Genomic DNA, 18,275 nt, shown 5'->3' with positions numbered 1-18,275 from the left:
AGAGAAAGTGCAATGGGCACATGCGGGACAAGCAGCAAGCAATATATCCAGGTAAGTCTATGCAGCTGGTCCTGGTTGTAGACTCCATCTACGACGTTTGTTTCTCATTCTCCCCCACCCTGGACAGGGATGGGACACCCCTACGTCAAGACAAAAAGAAGATGTCAATATCTATCTATATCCCTTTTTCCTTGGCCCTTGCCTCTCTCTCTCTCTCTCTCTCTCTAAACAGTTTAACTCCGCTCCGTCCACCTCCAAGCTCCACCCTTGACATGACCCTTCACCTGCCAATGCCACACCTTAAAACACTGATAACACCCACCACTCCCATGATCCATCCATCCTCGTCTAAAACAAACCAACGAGTCCGAGTTATGTGCAAAACCCTCGTCTGTAGCGGGTGGGACCCCAAATGCCCCCATTAGCCACTAAGACCTGGAGAAATGGATCCTTGTTTTTATTCTTTATAAATCCACACAGCCACTAAGACCTGGAGAAATGGATCCTTGTTTTTATTCTTTATAAATCCACACAGCCACTAAGACCTGGAGAAATGGAGATTAGAGCATAGGACACTAGTCTGAGTCGTCTGACATTAGATCTCACCTCACGCTCTCACTTATGCAATGTGGGTCGGATCATATTCTGTTTACTTGCCTATCCGAATAATTAAAAACAAGAAAGTTCTAATTCTATTAGATTCGAATTCGGACAGACGACACAACTCATCAAATAAGAAACATCCCAGTCGGCCAGTCCGGCAGTCCCAGACCCCACCCCCTGGTGTGGTGGGTACTGCCCTACTGGGTTCCTTTGGCCCCCCCTCAGGAGGGGAGTTGTATCGGCTATCGCTTGCCTTCGGTTTCAATCGCGTAATGATAAATGCCTACTGCCTGCCTAAGTATTTATCTGTCACATTTCCTCCTTCCCACAGGCCACATGGCTACATTTGCAATCAAACAAAATTTTGGGAGGCCGGTGATTCATTGGACCCACAAAAATATCATACTGCTACAATGAATTTAATGTGTTTCCAATCCAACGCCGACCTTTTAAATTTTAATTATTATTTTTGCTGCTACTACTATTAATGTTATTATTATTATCAATAATAATATTTTTGCTGCTACTACTACTAATGTTATTATTATTATCAATAAATTCATCCACTCAGCACTGAGAGATGAAAACAAGACGACAGATCGTACAGTGTATTTTATAGAGTAAACCAAAAACAAAGGCAATACCAATTGAGTAATGATCCATATATGTTACATAAAATAAACATCAACTCATGAGCTCCACTCCAGGAGAAAATGGAATTTCATATATATGTTTTGAATGAAAGATACAAATGGCAACGGCGGATTGTGAAGAGAATGGAATTTATAATTTGCTTCGCCTACTTTCAAGGCAAATTGGGGGGCCTTGAAACCCCACAATCTCATAAGTTGTGGAAGCAAATCCGTTGATGAACAAGCTATCTTTTGACCAAAAGAGAAAACCAGAAAAATTACAGTGATTAATGGAATCCCTAAGAAAGAAAAGGGAAACTATACAGAATCTCCTAGCCTCTTCATCAAGTTCAAACCCTGATGTAGATCTACCTGGAAGAGACGGGATTTAGACTTCTAGCAAATCCGTTCATGGCACCGTAGCTCTTGGAACTAAACCCTAGGCATCCCAATAGTCCTTGCCTGTAAGGCAAGAAAGTTTTCTTCTTCATCTCTTCCGCCTGAGCTCTGTTTGCAGTATAATGCAGCTCGTGGGGTGAGGGCGGAATCCGGCGCTTCCCGACCCCGTTGGCGGGTTTTGCCGCAGTAGTTTTCTTGGCGGGAACTTGTTGCCGCTTCGGCTTATGAGTATCTGCCGTTGTGGGTGCCGCTGAAGGTTTCTTCTCCTTGGAGGAAGAGAATGGGAGAGACGTTGATGAAGGCTTCTTCTCTTTAGCAGGAGAGAAGGAGATGGAGGACCAGAACTTATCTTTACTGTTCCCTCTCCCTTCGCTTTTACTTCTGTACAGAAAGTCTTTCAGAAAGACCCACCTCTTGGAACTCCTTCCAGAAGAAGATCTAGAAGAAGATGCAGAAACCGAAGGCGTGGTTCCCGTCGAAGGAGTTTCCGTCTGTTTACTCTCAGGATCGTCCAGGTCTAGATGACGCTCATTAGCCTCTCGCTCTTGGTGATATTCTTCCTCTTCATGCCACTGAAACTGTGTATTTCTGAGCGGAGACAGAGATCTAGCCCGCCGGTGCAGTGATCTATTGCGTAGCCTGAGATCTCTCCCTCTCATCAATGACTCGTCGCGTTTCTCGAACTCTAACTCTGTGGAGCCCTTAGCTTCCTCGTCCTCGTCTTCGACTTCAAGATCCAACAATGGAGATAAGATCTGAGGCCTCTGTAGGTGATTGGACAGCTTCATCGGTCGGATCTGACCGTTCAAGAACAGCTCATCAGCTGAAATCATAGATCCAGACGCGGTAGAAGCGTTGGAAGGAAACCTTGCCGAGAATTCGAACTCAAAAGAACCAGAAACAGAGAGGTCAGACGAAGAAGAGATGAAAGCAGAAGCAGAGGAAGAAGCAGGAGCAGAGGATAGAACGAAGTGCATTGGACTGGCAGGAGCACTGAAGAAGTAGCCATTGGGACCGCGTCCAGGACTGGAGGGAGCGCTAACGTAAGGAGTGGAGCAAGTGCTGTCAATCTCACCGGTGAGACGATGCGTCTGGTCTGTATCGAAGGCGTCGCCATTGCTAGGTCTCCGAAGGTCTGGCTCTGGACTTAGGTCTTGCTCGCCATTGTTAGCATCGTCGAGCTCCATTTCTTCTTCGGTGAGAGCAGCAGGACACTGGAGTTGTCTACTTGTTCGACACGCAATAATAATACTGCAGAGAACTCAACAAACACACACTGAGCGATGTATAGAGAAGAGTAGTAAATAACTGGAGACTAATAAATCAGGAGGCAGTTATTTTAATCGCCCTCGTATATGTGTTTATATATCGTCAATGCCCCTCCCCCCATCTCCCCTCTTCCGCTTTCGCTTCCAATTTTCTACTACCATTGCTACCCTTGTTTTATTTCTTCCTTAACAAAATGAAGGGTATATTCTCCAAATTTTTCATGCATGGACAGTAATACCCTTCACCTGTCTTTAACCGCTTGGCTTTCGCGCCGGACTTACCGAACCTGTCCCCGTCCACTTTAGCTTTTTTCAGTTTTGCCGTGTGAGTGCAATTTCAATTTGTGCATGACCCTTAATGTATTGGACACGTGGCAAATTAGATCTCAAACGGCAAAAAAACGCGTCTGAAGTCAGAACTGATGTATAGAAAGGATAGAAAGGGCAACGTCGAGGGAAGAGTAGGGATCGGGATGGGAAAGAGAAAATTGGAACGGAGGATAGAGATTTATCAGATCAGAGGAGAGCGGCACACGTTCGGCACTGTCCCAACAAGCCATTGCAGCCGTACAGTGTGAACATCGTATGTTCAAAATGTTCGGCTGATTGGAAGATGTTGGGAGCGTTACATTGGTAGCAGATCTGAAGTCTGGTGGAGGATGCACCCGGCACGTGTGTATGATGTCACACACACTCTCTCACTCATGAGTCAATGAATCAAGGGCTCAAGGGCTCAAGGGAGAGACGTGGAGGCACGTGCTATCCCACCGGTTCCCGATACGCTGCCCCACCTCCCCCTTCTCTCTTTTTAGCGCCCAGTATGATGCTGACTTTTAAAGCTCACAATACGAGGCGGGCAGCAGAGGCACTTTACCTCCTTTTAACATTGATTAGATTAACAATTTAACACCCTTACCCCCCCCCCTTAATCTCTTAATTATTGTTTATTATTTATAATTAACCTTTACACTAAGGTACCTTTTTGTACTCAAGGACAATTAAAAAAGGAGGTTTAGTATTAATTATATAAGCTTAGAAATAGCCCCCGATTAATGTAAATAATAAATATTTCTCAGACGACAAACCTTTATCTGGGGTTCTACGACACGACGACGAGGGGAGGTATTGGCCGGCAACGGCGAGTGCGGAAGGATTCAGCGCCGCTGGTGAAACCGACGTTTGCTCGATCCCAACGGCCCAGCCATCAGGTGGGCCTCTGCATCTGGGCTGGATTTTTCTTTGTTTTTTTTTTTCTTTTTTTGTTTTTGAATAATAAAGAAGATTGATACAGTATTCCAGCCTATCAACCCATCAACAAAAGCTTTTCGATCAGAATCTTTTGTATCAATTCACGTGAATGTAATGTGATGATAATGTACAATCACGGAGCATGTGTAACTCGTTTACTCAAACAAAAAACGTTAGGCTCAGTTTGGAATGAGTAACAAATAAAGCGTTACGCTCAAAAAAAAATTTAAGGGGGTGTTTGGTTTGAAGGAAAAAATAGGGAACGGTAAAAGTTTTCCTACCTTTTCCTTCAAATCAAATATAGTCTTAAGCCTGTACTCTAATTTACCTCCCCCGCAAAGCTAAATCAAAATCCTTAAAAATTCACAGAAATTTGATCAACAAACTTTTGAGAAGATAAAAAGAAAGTGAGATGTAGAGGACGAGAGGGGAGAAAGTATGGAGATAAACTCCCAAGTATGTTCATGCTATCTATTCTTAAACGATGCAGAGCCTCATGAATCATGATGAGACTAAAGAAGATCTTATATTTTGAAGTGCATTGATAAGGTACCAGCAGCAATTTAAGTAGTTTAGGGTAACATTTGGTCCAAACCGATTCGGTTCAATATATCGATTACAGATGGATTAGGTCCAATCTAATCTGATGAATATTTTGAATAAGTCCAATTCAATGTCTGGACGGTCTAATCTGTTCAAATTAATTTTAATTTAAATTGGTTCCAATCCAAATTTGATTAATTGACACCTGCATTCTATCTTTTATCAATTAATCAGATATTGGTTTAATCAACCCAATCCAATACAAATTTATTATGGTTGTATCAGATCCAATCTAATCCAATAAATGCTATGCTCCATTAAGTCTGGATTGGTCGAATTTAATATATCTTATTGATCTCTCCAATCTGTCCAAATTGAATTTAATTTGAACAGATTCAACCCAAAACCAATCCATTGCACCCCTACTAAAAATGCATATTTGTTTAAACGCCCACTCGAAGGTTAATCCCTCTTTCTCGTTAACATATCATCTTGGTTTACCTTTTTGATAACGTTTGTCTCAAACAGATCATAAAACATAGAATCATAGAGCAATTGCAACCAAATAGATTATAAAATACAGATCAAGAAAGAAAAAAAAAAAATCCTTTGTATCTCTGAAATGGTTTGTGAGGTGAGGCTTGGCTGAATTTAAAGCATGATCTTCCATATCTTTCAAAACCATTTGCAGCTGTTCTTGATATGCTGCAAAACACCTCCTTTCACCTCTAAGGCTCAGTTTGGAAGGGGTGCAAATACAAATATGTAGAGTTCAAATACATACAAAATAATACAAAATACAAGGTTTTGCACTCTACTTATTTGTATTTGTACTCTTTCCAAATAGAGCCTCAGTTCAGCTGAGAGCTCCTTGATGGTTTGTCTATATCATATTTTGCATCATTATCCCAGCAACAAATGTCTTAGGGCCCATTTGTTTTTATGGATTTTGACAGAGGAAAATTGGTCAATGAGATTTTGATTCTCATTGATAAATACACCCATATTCTTTTTTTTAAATTTATGTAGGATTTACGGAAATTTTATTTTCTTTAGGTATCTTCTCACAAGTAAATAAGTAATGGTTTTTTATAACTAAAACAGTCATTGTCTTATTTATTTGAGAAATAAAAGTAACATTGATAAATGCAATTATCCGAATAGGTATTTTATGCATTTACCCAAATAAATAACTTTCCTAAAAGCAAATGGAGCCTTAATAGAAAAAAAAAAGAAGAAGGTTGAAGGTTTAACACCTTTGATAATGTAATTACATAGATAGGATAAAAAAACTGTCTCAAACAGTCAAAGGGAAACTTTGGATTTTAAAAAGTCACAACAGCTAGTATATCCACATGAAGAATGAATGTGAGGGGTTATAATGGTAGGGGTAGAGTTGGTCAAATTGTCAGATAACTTAGGGGTAATTTAAGGGATTTGACAAATAGTAAGGGTAATTTGGGTCCATTTCTTAAAACATAGGAATAGTTTAAGACATTTCCCGAAAAAGTTATGACAAACGTCCCACTGCACAGTCATGTATTGGGAACATCTCCCAATAATGTCTCGTCTTTTCTTGTATCCCTTCCTCACTAGCTCAATCATAAGGGACCAGGTTAGTCAACACAAAATGTTGGGTTAGAGGTTGGGTTTGGGTGTAAGCCCGAATTATTTATTTATTTATTTTGAGTTGGCATAAGGATCAGGCTTTAGTCACCCGATTCGACCCAAATTAGGCCTATCTTTACACTTGATTTTTTTTTCTTTTTGTTGATGCTCGGGTTGGCTGAGGACAACAAAGTAATTTTTTCCCTAGAGCTCGAAGGGTAGGCCGAAGGCTTCGAAAGACTTGAGGACGAGGTACCGAGGCCGAAGGCTGGGGGCTAAGGCCGAAGTGTATCGAATCCCACAAAAGTTGAGGACTAATAATTGGAGTGTTGCAAGACAGAGGACATCAAAGGCCTCGGGTTAGGACCCGAGGCAAAGGCTTCGACAGTCAAGTCAGTACGGGGGTGTGAAGAGGGGAATCCAGTACAGACGAAGTCTCCAAGGAGGCTATGCGTAGGTACTGGACTCCCAAAGTGAGGATACTCAAGTTCTGTTGTAGGGTCAAATTTCAGAATCAGAATCAGGTCCCTCTTACCTAGAGGGGGGCTACCCCCTATATATACTTGAGCCGCCTAGAGGTTGGTGGAGATGAATGCCTGAGATGGGAGCCATACAAGGGCAGTCAGAGAGCTCTGCGAGGACGCGTGGGCGCTCCACGATTGGCTTCGTACGAGGGGTGCAGGGTAGCTCCTTCTGTGGCTAATCGCGTTTCTGGTTTTGGCGTTCGTGGGCTGGGCTGGGCCACCCTACATCACTTTTCATAAAACTTTACATTTGATATCGAAAAATAGCAATCAATCATGTTAAAATCCAAAATAGTTATCAATCAACATAAAAAATATCAATAACGGGACCATAGTCATCCCAAACCCCAACTTTGAAACAAATCACCATCTCTGACCCCAGTCCCCATTGGGGCTAAGTGATCCTACATCCCCAATCCCTTGGGGTGTCCACAATTCGGTTAACCGAACCATGGCCCTTTTTGTAAATCGAACCAGTGGTACCGGTTTTTCCATTTTGCCAAATCGAAACCAAACCGGTACCACCAGTTAACTGGCCCGCCGATTTCGGTTTTTGACTGATTCGGTTCTGCGGTTCTTCGGTTTTTTATATTTAAATATATATTATATAAATATATGTATAATATTATATTATAAATAATAAATGATATATAATATATATAATATATTTATAAATAGATCATTATAAATATAATATAAGTATATATATATATAATGAATATATAAATATATATAATACATAGAAAATATGTGACATATATTAAAAATATATAATATACATATAAATATCTATCTATCTATCTGTATATATATATATATAGAGAGAGAGAGAGAGAGAGATACACCAGTTGGTTTGATTAACCGTTGTTTTTTTTTTATAGGTTAACCGAAAACCGAACTAGTCCTTTGGTTTTTCAAAAATTCCGAACTGAAACAGAACCGGTCGGTTTGGTTAACCACATTTTGCGGTTCGGTTTTCTCGGTTTGGTTCAGTTTTTTGGTTTTTCGATTTTTCATGGACACCCCTACCAATCCCTGGTAGAGATTGGTTCCTCATCAAGGACCTGAAGCCCCAAAATTTTTTAATTAAATGTTTGTTTGGAAAATAGATTTACTTAAACTAAAGGAAAAATAAACAATATTTTAAATATATTTTATTATATACTTTATAATATAGTAAAATATAAAACAATAATAAAATTACTTTAAAAGGGTTTGAAAAGTCTTTATTAATATATAATCAGGGTGGGGTGGGTGAGGAATTTACTCCCATCCCCATCCCCGCCAAGCCAATCTCGATCCAACCCAATAGGGTCAGGGAAGCTAGGTACCCCACTAGGATGGGAAAGTTGTCACCCCTAGTGTTGCTCATTCATTATAGAAAATTAGACCAGTTTATCTACAATCAAATTATAAGAGCGTTGGTAGTATTGAACCGAAGAGGTCTGCAATTTGCAATTGGGTCATATATAGGGATGATCATGGGTCGGGCCGGCCTGGGCTTTGCGCTTATGATAAGGGCTATAGCTTTGGCCTGGGGCTGGCCCGGCTTAGGGTTTCGGGCTTGAAACATAAGCCCTAGCCCATGTCTACATGGGCCCGGGCCAAGTCGGGTCTGATTCTAGGCCAATGTCTTTCATATATAAAATATTACATATCTATAATATTTTATATTAAATGACATAACATACATATAAAGTTCTTTTATACATTATATAATATAAATTATACATGTCATGTTATAATATTTATATATAAAATATATAATATAATGTAAAATAACACATATACATTATACACAAAATGTGTAAGTTTAAATATATGCGGTTCGGCCCTAAAATTTGTGGGCCTAATGTGGCCCCGGGCCGGACTGAAATGATCACCCCTAGTGATATATATATATATATATATATATATATATATATATATATATAATAGATTACCTTAGCTGTTGATGTTTATTATTCGAGTTATCAAAAGTAAAATCATTCATATTGACAAACACACCCTTGGTTTGTAGCTCAGAAGGAGCCCCCTTATTTTCCTACACCCTTGAAAAAGTTTCATCCTCAAGACTTCGCCACATATTCAAGATACACCCTCTTCCATGGACAATTTCCATATTAGTTAAAGAAGTAAAATCATAAACAACCATTCTCATCGAGCAAAGCTCCAGCCTCCAAATGCAAACTTCATGTAGTGTGTCAGCCTGGTGGACCTATGTATTTGATTTCAGGTTGATAATTTTAATAATTTACCTACTATCTCCAACATTACAGAGTGACAGAATGATAAAAACAAGAATTATTTCTTGATACAAAAAATAAAACAAGTATGAGGATATGATGTTATATTAATCTTTGCTTGGAGTTGAAGACAGTGATCTCGTCCAACTCCCCACCCTGCAAGAAGAAACTGAAATTCAAATCATGTCTCAAGATGAAGGATCTATCATTTTTCCGAAGACTCTGCTCTGATCTCATCTCCATGTAGGCGATTTATACAAGTGGAATTATAGATTTTGCATGGTTTGCTTAGATCTGTGCATCTGATGAGTTATGACCCTTGCACAACCGAGTAGTGAGTACACAGCTCATGAAAACATTCCTATAAAATGCAATGCTAAAGAGTAAAGATCAAGCAGTTGCAGATGACACATTGATGGCACAAGTATCGACATGCAACGAAAATAAAATTTTGGAGTTGATCAAATGCAGTTTCATGCGTCAAAACTCACCAATTTGCTAGTTGAATCAAATATAACTTTTACTCTTTCAAGGAATATTCAGAGACAGAGTGTCCAGCTTTTAATTAATTTTTGTTTTTTTGTTTTTTTAATTTTGGTAGTCCAAAGAGCGGGACTAAGTATTCATATGTTTATGCAAACGCTGGCTTGAATCTTGAATCGAGTATAATTAATCCAGCTTTTAATTCAATTATTTAAGGGGGGGTGTTCACCAATATGTTCAAAATTATACACCTCGGTGAACACTCTCTGGAAGTTTACTGGATTTGTATGAAACTCCAGGCTCACCTAGAGAGATGTTCTCATCACGCTCATGTATCACAAAGAATAAGCTCGACAAAAAAAAATCTTTGTTTCCATGAATTAAATAGGTGATACAATACAAGAACCTCAACTGAAAGAGATACGGAAGATCAGCTTACAGAGGTAAAAGAACCTTCTTAAATGCTTAAACCGAGATGATATCAGCAAATACTTCATCAACCAACGAACTTAATAGCTCCTGTTCAATTTCTACACCCAATTCAAATGCCTCAATTTCAAAATCGAGCCATCTTCCATACTGGCTGCTCATGTCTTTGTCTACGAGCTCATCAACCATCGAATCCCCCATGCTTCTCCACCCTGAAATCTCCTTGTACACTTCTTCAGCCAACCATTTCTTCCTTCGGACCATGGATAAACCCTTGGCCCATGTTTCGCAGCCCCCACTAGCACATCGCCTGCATCTCAAATCCATGCATTCACTCACACAATCAAACACCATTTTCCACCTTAATCTGGAATCCTTCCAATCCTGTTGATTTCTTAACCCAGTTTTCCGATTCTCCAACTGGTCAAAGAGACGAGGATTTATGATTTCATGAGCCCGACCTATTGTGAAGTCTTTGAACATCAATTCTACATTGCATAGTATCTCTCTCACATATTCCAGTTCCCACTTGGTTGATCTTGTGTCATCTGCCACATCGAATTTGGTTGCATGTTTTCTACCTAATGTCTCAGTAGACATGGAAGATGCGGAATCAGACAATTCTGTCTCAGCTTCCCCTGAATGAAACTTCCTTGAACAACTTGAACCCACTTCCTGAGCTTGAATAGACAAACCCCACTTGTTACCTAGAAAAATAACAAAACAATACATGATTAGGTAATCTTTGAAGACAAGCATCAATTTGCATGAAGAGACCTAAATAAAAAACAACAGGCAGCATCAATTTAGGAAGTGCATATTTACATGTGAGCATGCTGAATGCCATCAAACCGGAAGATAGAAATTCATGCCAATACAATGGGAATGAGTGTTGTTTGAATTCAAATATGACAGTCAATAGCACTCCCACATTTAACAATGCACTAGGTCTAATCATTTTCCAAGATGGGTTTATGCTTTACCATTGGTACTGTAACTGTCCCCACTATCTGAAGAATTGCAACTTTCATTTGAGAAAGAAGGGTCAAGAACAGAAACTGGACTAGGATGCCGATGGTTCAGTTCCTTCCTTACTTCTCTGTTGCTGCTGCTACAATCATCCATTCCTCCTCTTCCCTGAAAAAGTTTATAGAAAATTACCATCAAATAAGAATTTTAGTGTGAAACCATACATAAGAAACAAAATCAAAATATTCTACATTTCTACATAAAAATATGATGCACAAAAACCATAGACAATCCCACCAATAAACTACCACAACTTCCCAATTATCAAGTTTCAAAAATGTGTTCAACTCAATTATCTGTATTCAAAACCATTGCAGAGATCTGGGATAGAATGTTCAGACTGCTTTGCTTAATTTCATAGACATCAATAGAGTAATAGTTGGGAACTAAGTCAAGCATAGTTGAGAACTTCATAGCCATCTTGTGAGCTCATGATAGAGGGAATTGGAATCTTCAAATATGGGAAAATTTTCAACTGAAAAAAAAAATGTTAAGCCCTAAAACATGCCCTTCTTTATAGGCTCTTTTAATTTTTTTTTTTTAATTAAAAACTGGACAACTATTGTTGAGAGAACTCCAATACAAGATTAGGAATAGGGCTTATGTATATAGAGACAACAAATCACTGATCCAGAGGGTCTCCATCTGATGAATTGGTTGGCCTACAACATCATGTGGCAAAAACATGTGTAGTCATCTAGGAAACCTTTTGTTTTCTTCTTTCTATTCTTCTCTATTAACTTTATTCTCTTCTGGACTTGATTTGCATCATTTTCTATTCTTTACGCTACTGCTAGAAATATGTTTTATATATTTTCTAAATCCACTCACATTTATCTTATCTTGCATTTTCTTTCCATCTTATCTTTCAGTCTTCAAAACACTTCTAGAAACCATATCAATTTCTTACCTTTGCCACAGTGCAACCTTCTATAATAGCACCTAAACCCTTTGACCAGCCTATTTTAGCATCTCTTTCTCACTTTCCCAAAGTGATATCTGACAAAAGGCATTAACTGTTCAGAGTTTAGACCAAGGTTCAAAGAATATGATACTCTCCCTTTTTTTTTTAATTTGTATATGATGTTTCAGAGTTAGGTATCCCTTCCATAAATAGGGATCACTTCCCTTCATCACTTTAATAGCCCAACTTAGTACTCTTGGATTGTATGCACCATGGAGGGCAAAACATTTCCAATAGGATACATGACCCAGAAACATGCAATTTCATTGCATTTGTGTTCATTAACAAACAGATAGCCTGCAAAATTGGAAAAAGGAGAATAAAAATAACTCAGAAATGAAATGCTTAAGCGACAAAAACTAAGGCAAATGCTTTATTGTAATTTTATCATTATCGTTGCATCTTACTAATATATGTTGACATATCCTATCACGTATATGTTTTATTTTAGGGTTTTACTATTATAAGACTCAAGGATTTCAAGGAGAGAGAAAGAAAGGCAACTAAGAAGAGCCCCTTCATTTTCTTTTTGTTCTTTTCTTAATTTTCCCGTTAAACAAATCAAGGGCTTAACCCCTTCGAATTTTTTTTCTTTATCATAATCATCAAAATTGCCATGTATAGAACTAAGAAATAAACCTAGAATTTAGGTTTTCTCTATCAAACTCCTTCCACTAGGCAAGAAGGTGCTCCACTATTCCATAGATAGCCTACACACATTGACAACTATAGATTGGAGGCCTTTGATGCATCTGGCTGATTGAGGGAAGCATGTCTATGATAAACAACTGTTATCGAAAGACATGGATTTGCAGTTACAGAACCATTTTGATTTTAAAAAAGTTAAAACGCACTATGTCATTTCATTTGGAGCAGTTAAGGTTGGATTGGAGTGAATTATGGAATGAAGGCAGCAAGGTGTACAACTTGGCAAGCAAGGTGTTGCTGCAATATAAGATTATTATTTTTAATGAAGCTAGAAAATCAAGAAAACAAACTGAAGTTGCTTCATTCTATTATATTTAGTGAAAATACCAAAAGAAAGTAATGTGCTGCTTTTACTTTGCCACCTAGGGTTAAAATCCTAAAACAGACCTAAAATCTTTTTCCTTCAGTGTATAGAAGCACCATACTTCTCATCATTTTGGGAGATCAGACTACCAAAGGCCATGATTCTTTCTTAATTTTTCCTAAATAAGAAGTAAACTAAGTAACCAGTAATAGCGGCTCCCCTGTTTGTATAAGAGAGATGTGTTTAAGTTTCCATACAAAATAAAGCATCAGGTCATGTTCTGGTTCCCCCTTTCCCTTGCCCACTAATCATCTTTAAAACTATGTCCAAGAAATTTTATCATAAAAAAAATGAATAAAGAATTGTTTAATACTTCAGACATCCCTGGACTATTATGATTATTCAATACAACATTCAACAATGTATTTAAGCTAATAAATTATTAAGAGTTCAAAACTAAAAAGTTGAGAACCTATTTTAGATATATTAGCTCCAATTTTTGCAACTTTCTCCACTCTACTATCAGTGTATTTGGACAGCAGGGTCTCAATCATAAATCTCAATCCTTCTCTTTAGTTTAAGTTTTCTATCAATTTAGTATTGGTTTTATTGGTCAAAATGCAGCAGGCTGTAAGGATGAACCAATTATCTCAACTATTACCATTTTCAAATCAGAAGAAAAAGCCTCCCTCCCTCCCTCCCTGCATTCTTAGCATTTAAACAGAGTGTCATCATACCTTGAAGTTACGGTCCATCTTAAACATCTGAGCATCAGTCGATGAGCAGGTGGTGTTGTACATGCTACCAAAATTATCTGTGTTGACCCCAACTTGGGACCCTTTGCCGATTTCTCTTGGTGTGGTGCTTACTGCATTTAGAGCCGACACTAAATCTTGTAGAATTGATGCAGAACTTGCAACAATTCCTGCTTTGACTGAGTTCCGACAGGAAGACTCTACTCCATATGTTAATTCCCTCAACTTCTGTTCCAAAAGAATACTCAAGGCATCACCTCCTATTACATTCAACCCAAGGGAGGATAATTTGGAACTTTTCGCTTCAGCACAGGACTTTTCACCACGAGTATCTAGACTAGAGTTGCTGCTTTTTTCTACCACCTGACCAGAGGACTGTGATCCAGGAACAGATTTGATCATAGGAGAGGTAAATGTAAAGGAAACAACATCCATCCCCTTCCTTGTGTTATCTTCCGTCCACTTTGAGTGCACTGCTATGTTGGACTGGACATGCTTCTCATCTTTATCAACCAAAATATTACTAACAACCCCATTCTTTTCAAAGTGGAAATCCCCATCAATAGAACGTTTTTTCCGAGGGAAACTATTTGTTCTAGATGATGAAACCTCCTTCTCAATGTCTGTAACCTCTAGGCCAATCTTCCTACACCCAACCTTGGAGTTTCCCGAAACCTTATTTAATGTTCTACTCCGTCCAAAGGAGGCATCCCCAGAAAGAATTTTTCTGCTTTGTTGGTTAGATCCTGAAGGCTTCGAAGGTAATTTGTCCTTATTAGTTGTGCAATTCTGTTTTTGGTTATTCTGCCTGAGAACACCAGTTGCACTCTGTGTAGAAGATTTCCTCTGCATATTCTTTTGGGCATTTTTTTGGTTCTTGAATTGCTGGTTCGACTTAACATCAGTTTGCTCCTTCTGGTTCAGCAAACTCCTGTTGGTACTCGATCCCAAACCCTCTCTTCTCTGAACATTGACCTTTGCTTGGATAGCAAGTGAAATGGATTTTCCCTTATTCTTCAAACCAGAAGAATTACTTTCTTCTGAATCTGGAGAAGCCCTGAACTGTGGTGTATCTTCTGATCCATTCCAGCTCTTATTCAGAGACTGTCCCTTAAGATGCTTAACTGCATTGGACTCAAGAGGTCTTCGAGATGCTTCAGGAATCCTGGAGGGTCTTTGAGCAGCTTCCAGTTTCTCTTTAAAATCCCGAACTTTTAAGGGGATTGAAGAAGAACTTAGTGATGGCATTTTCCCCTTAATCATAGCCTGAGGCCCTGGCTCAATAATCTTTGCTGCTGCCTCCATTATATGAGCCGCATTCTTGGTTGGTACAAACCCAGGGCTCTTGATAGGAGATAATAGCTTATGGTGGGTAATTGGAATGGATTTAGCAGATTTTGGAGGCAGTATTTCAGTTTGAAACCTCTCAATTGGCCTGTTGGGTATCTTCTGAGGCCTTGGTTCTACACTGTTCCTAGAAAAATTCTCTATTTTATTATTGGACAGATTCCCAGAGTGCATAATTTGTCGCTCATTGTGAAACTCAAGAGTCCTCTTTTGGTATTGGGCATCTCGAAGAGACCGAGAGTCAAAAAATGGGGTAGAATATGGCTCTGCGACATTAGAAGTCGGCAATGAATCCAATCCCATAAGTCTGGCCACTACCCCAGGGGGCCTAGTGCCATATCCTTCCTCATCGGTGACAGACGAAGCACAACTGTAATCACTACTTCCTTTTATACTAGATCCTCCTCCAATCTCATCCTCCTCCGTCTGGAAAGATGACAAGAGAGGGATAATCATAAATGCGTTCACCATGACATATCAGCGTGACAAATAAGAAACGAAAACAGACACATATACGCACCAGCCGAAGTCGTGTCATCGGCAAATTCCCTTCACTTCTCTTTCCTTGTTTCAATCCCTCTATATGAAAAAGGCAGAAGAAAGAAGATTCTTAATGAATCCCAGATAAGTAGTACACATAAACAAAAAATGCCATACATATATAAATCGTGCTGACCTTTGAAAAGGAAAACAAACATACCTGGTTCATCACCATCAGACCTGTTGGAGAACAGCTTCTTCCTGGACTTTGCATTCCAGTCAAACAATTGAAGAAAGCCGCCAACATAGCCGGCTCCATTCTTTAAAGTATGTTTCTCAGTCCCCATTTCCTCGTGCATAGACCAAAACCACTTCAATGCCTGAGCTGGTCTCAAACTAGTTTACATTGTTCCACCAAAATCCGTCTGCCGTACAAACAAAGATAAAAGCTTTTCAATTTTTGAACCTTCGTGACGTACCTCTAAAAACATCAGCTAGAAATGTAAAGAAGAAAAGGTGGGGAAATGAAAAGGGAATATAAATGGCTGCAATCATCAAAATAAATGGTGGGTTCACCCTTCATAAGCTTACGATCCTAACACTAAAAGTATGCAGTTAATTGGTTAGAGAACGAAAACAAAATGACGGAGATGGAAAAGAAGAAGTTTACTCAACTCAATAGCTTCAAATAGGATGTAAATATAACGAAACATGGACCTAAATCTACTCACTCCACATCAGAAAAGATAATTGTATCCAAGAAACCACATGTCCAGGCTCCAGAGTAAAGAAAAAAGAGAGGTCGCAAAGCTAAAAGAGGAACTTACATCAACGATAGGAAAGATCTATAATGTCTAGGTCGATCCATGAAGAGCTCCCCTAAAAATTGTTCCAAAATTCAATGCAAAAATAGGGTTAGGGTTTTGAAAGAAAACAAAAAGGCATCAGAAGGGAAATAGCGAGGTTTCGGGTGAAGAAAAAGGGGAAGTAGCAGAGGTTGGGAGAGACAGAGGGAGTGAGGGAATTTGGTGAGAGAAATCAATGGGTCGGGTTCGTAGTCGAGCATTAAATGTAGACAGGAAGAGACAGTTCTCACGTCTATCTCATTCTCACCATTGGATTTTTAAAAATAAAACAATTAAAAATGGAAAAAATTTTACAGAAAAACAAAGGATAAAAGCTTATAACGTCTCTTTTTGGAGAGGGAGAGATTTCAAATTACAAAAGATGAAACGATGGACAGATCGGTAATCAACCGGAATTGGGAGATGGGTCTTAAAGTCAAAGGTCAGCATCTGCCGTACGTATACGCTCCTCGCTCCCTTTCGGGGGTGATAATAGACCACAATCCAAACTGTAGACCCCATTCAGAAACCACTATTTTAGAATCTTTTTATTTCAAAGTTTGATCTTATGGATCGAATTTACGTCATCGTTGGTACACATTGTGCAAGAGCCGTTAGATTAGAATATCTTCGAGAAGGTTTTTTTCTCTACGGCATTTGACAATGAAAAACCGGTAACCCAGTCCGTGAGAGGAACGTTTTGAATTTTGATTGATTGAGTGCGGCACTGGGCCCACCCAGGGAAAACAGCAAAACTGAACGGAATGCGTAGAATAGTAGAATGTCGTCCTACGCGCTGCATAGAAGTACGAGCTTCCTCCATGCTGCCGTGGAATTCGGATTTCGTCCTCACAGTCTCGCACCGTTCAATGTGAGGACGATTTCGTCCAACGCGCTGGGTGTCCCGCCTGGTCCATGGTTTTAAATCTTGTCCAACTTTTGGTTTTGGATTCGGAGTTTAAAATTAAACCATGGAATGTCAACCGGATGGACCAGACTGGTTTACCCGAGTTGAACATACCATGGTTTCCAGACGTTGGTTTCGGTGTGAACTACGATAATATGTAAAACTGAAAATTTGGCCCAGAGTCTTGCTGCAAGCCCAAATATTTTTTCACTCCTAAAAATTTGGCCCACATATTTTGATCAAAATTTTACAATATTTCAATTTATATGTTGGAATATTTTTACCGAAATCTTAAATTATTTTATTACATTTGGATTTGGTCCAAATGATTAATATTATCAAAACTCATGTTTTTAAATATGTACAATATAAATACAATACAAAGTTTTGTATTTTTATTCCTTCCAAACTGAACATAAGGGTCAGTTTGGAAGGAGTATAAATACAAATATGCAGTGTAAATACATACAAAATAATATAAAATACAAAATTTTGTACTCTATATACATACAAAATAATATAATACTTTACAGTCTGTATATTTGTATTTATACTCTTTTCAAACGGAGTCTAAAATTTAAAAAGCGCAAGCTCTTCCATGGTTTTATTATTTGGCTTGGGCTTTCAAAAAAGAAAAATCAGCTTGGTGTGGGAAGAGAGGATTAGAATTGTTAATTCCGGTTGTTTGGTTGAGTGAAATGGTGAAATGACATTTCCCTATTTAAGGAAATGACCATTATAAACTCCATTAAAAATGAAAAACTCATTCCAGTAAAACCACCCAAATCCTATTTCTCTTTATTCCATGTCAACTCTTGTTCGGAGTCATGTAATTTGATTTTCAGTTTGTTTCCATTTGAACCTTACAGGCAAAAGAGATATATTAGACATATCCAATTCTGGGGAATTTAAATCACAAACCAGAAGGACCCTTAGGCCGTGTTTAGGTAGAA

The 18,275-nt window shown here is 38.7% G+C and overlaps 2 protein-coding genes across 3 annotated transcripts; both read right to left on the bottom strand.

Moving 5' to 3' along the window:
- Positions 1–1,295: 1,295 nt before the first annotated feature.
- On the bottom strand, positions 1,296–3,025 carry LOC104598833 (uncharacterized). The gene has a single exon (XM_010261070.3). The coding sequence runs from the start codon at positions 2,819–2,821 to the stop codon at positions 1,604–1,606; it is 1,218 nt and encodes a 405-aa protein (XP_010259372.1). The 5' UTR covers positions 2,822–3,025; the 3' UTR covers positions 1,296–1,603.
- Positions 3,026–9,901: 6,876 nt separating this feature from the next.
- LOC104598834 (uncharacterized) lies at positions 9,902–16,714 on the bottom strand. Of its 2 annotated transcripts, none has more exons than XM_010261071.3 (6): positions 16,398–16,714; positions 15,791–15,995; positions 15,611–15,669; positions 13,726–15,516; positions 10,967–11,120; positions 9,902–10,690 (listed from the first exon to the last, which is right to left on the bottom strand). In XM_010261071.3, the coding sequence occupies exons 2-6, from the start codon at positions 15,927–15,929 to the stop codon at positions 10,020–10,022; spliced, it is 2,814 nt and encodes a 937-aa protein (XP_010259373.1). In that variant the 5' UTR covers positions 15,930–15,995; positions 16,398–16,714; the 3' UTR covers positions 9,902–10,019. The 2 variants fall into 2 exon arrangements, with proteins under 2 accessions (XP_010259373.1, XP_019053587.1); XM_019198042.2 differs by lacking the exon at positions 16,398–16,714 and adding an exon at positions 16,246–16,366.
- Positions 16,715–18,275: the final 1,561 nt, after the last annotated feature.

The sequence above is a fragment of the Nelumbo nucifera genome, chromosome 3, assembly GCF_055504915.1.
Source record: "Nelumbo nucifera cultivar China Antique chromosome 3, China Antique-T2T, whole genome shotgun sequence".
Lineage (NCBI taxonomy): Eukaryota > Viridiplantae > Streptophyta > Magnoliopsida > Proteales > Nelumbonaceae > Nelumbo > Nelumbo nucifera.
Note: the sequence above shows the minus strand (reverse complement) of the source record. Positions and strands in the feature narration are given on the sequence as shown.

Coding starts and splice junctions, on each gene's coding strand:
- LOC104598833 (XM_010261070.3), bottom strand. CDS start 2,821: ATGGAGCTCGACGATGCTAACAATGGCGAGCAAGACCTAAGTCCAGAG.
- LOC104598834 (XM_010261071.3), bottom strand. CDS start 15,929: ATGCACGAGGAAATGGGGACTGAGAAACATACTTTAAAGAATGGAGCC. Junction 15,670..15,790: donor GTCTGATGGTGATGAACCAG/GTATGTTTGTTT, acceptor TTTTTCATATAG/AGGGATTGAAACAAGGAAAG. Junction 15,517..15,610: donor CGATGACACGACTTCGGCTG/GTGCGTATATGT, acceptor TCATCTTTCCAG/ACGGAGGAGGATGAGATTGG.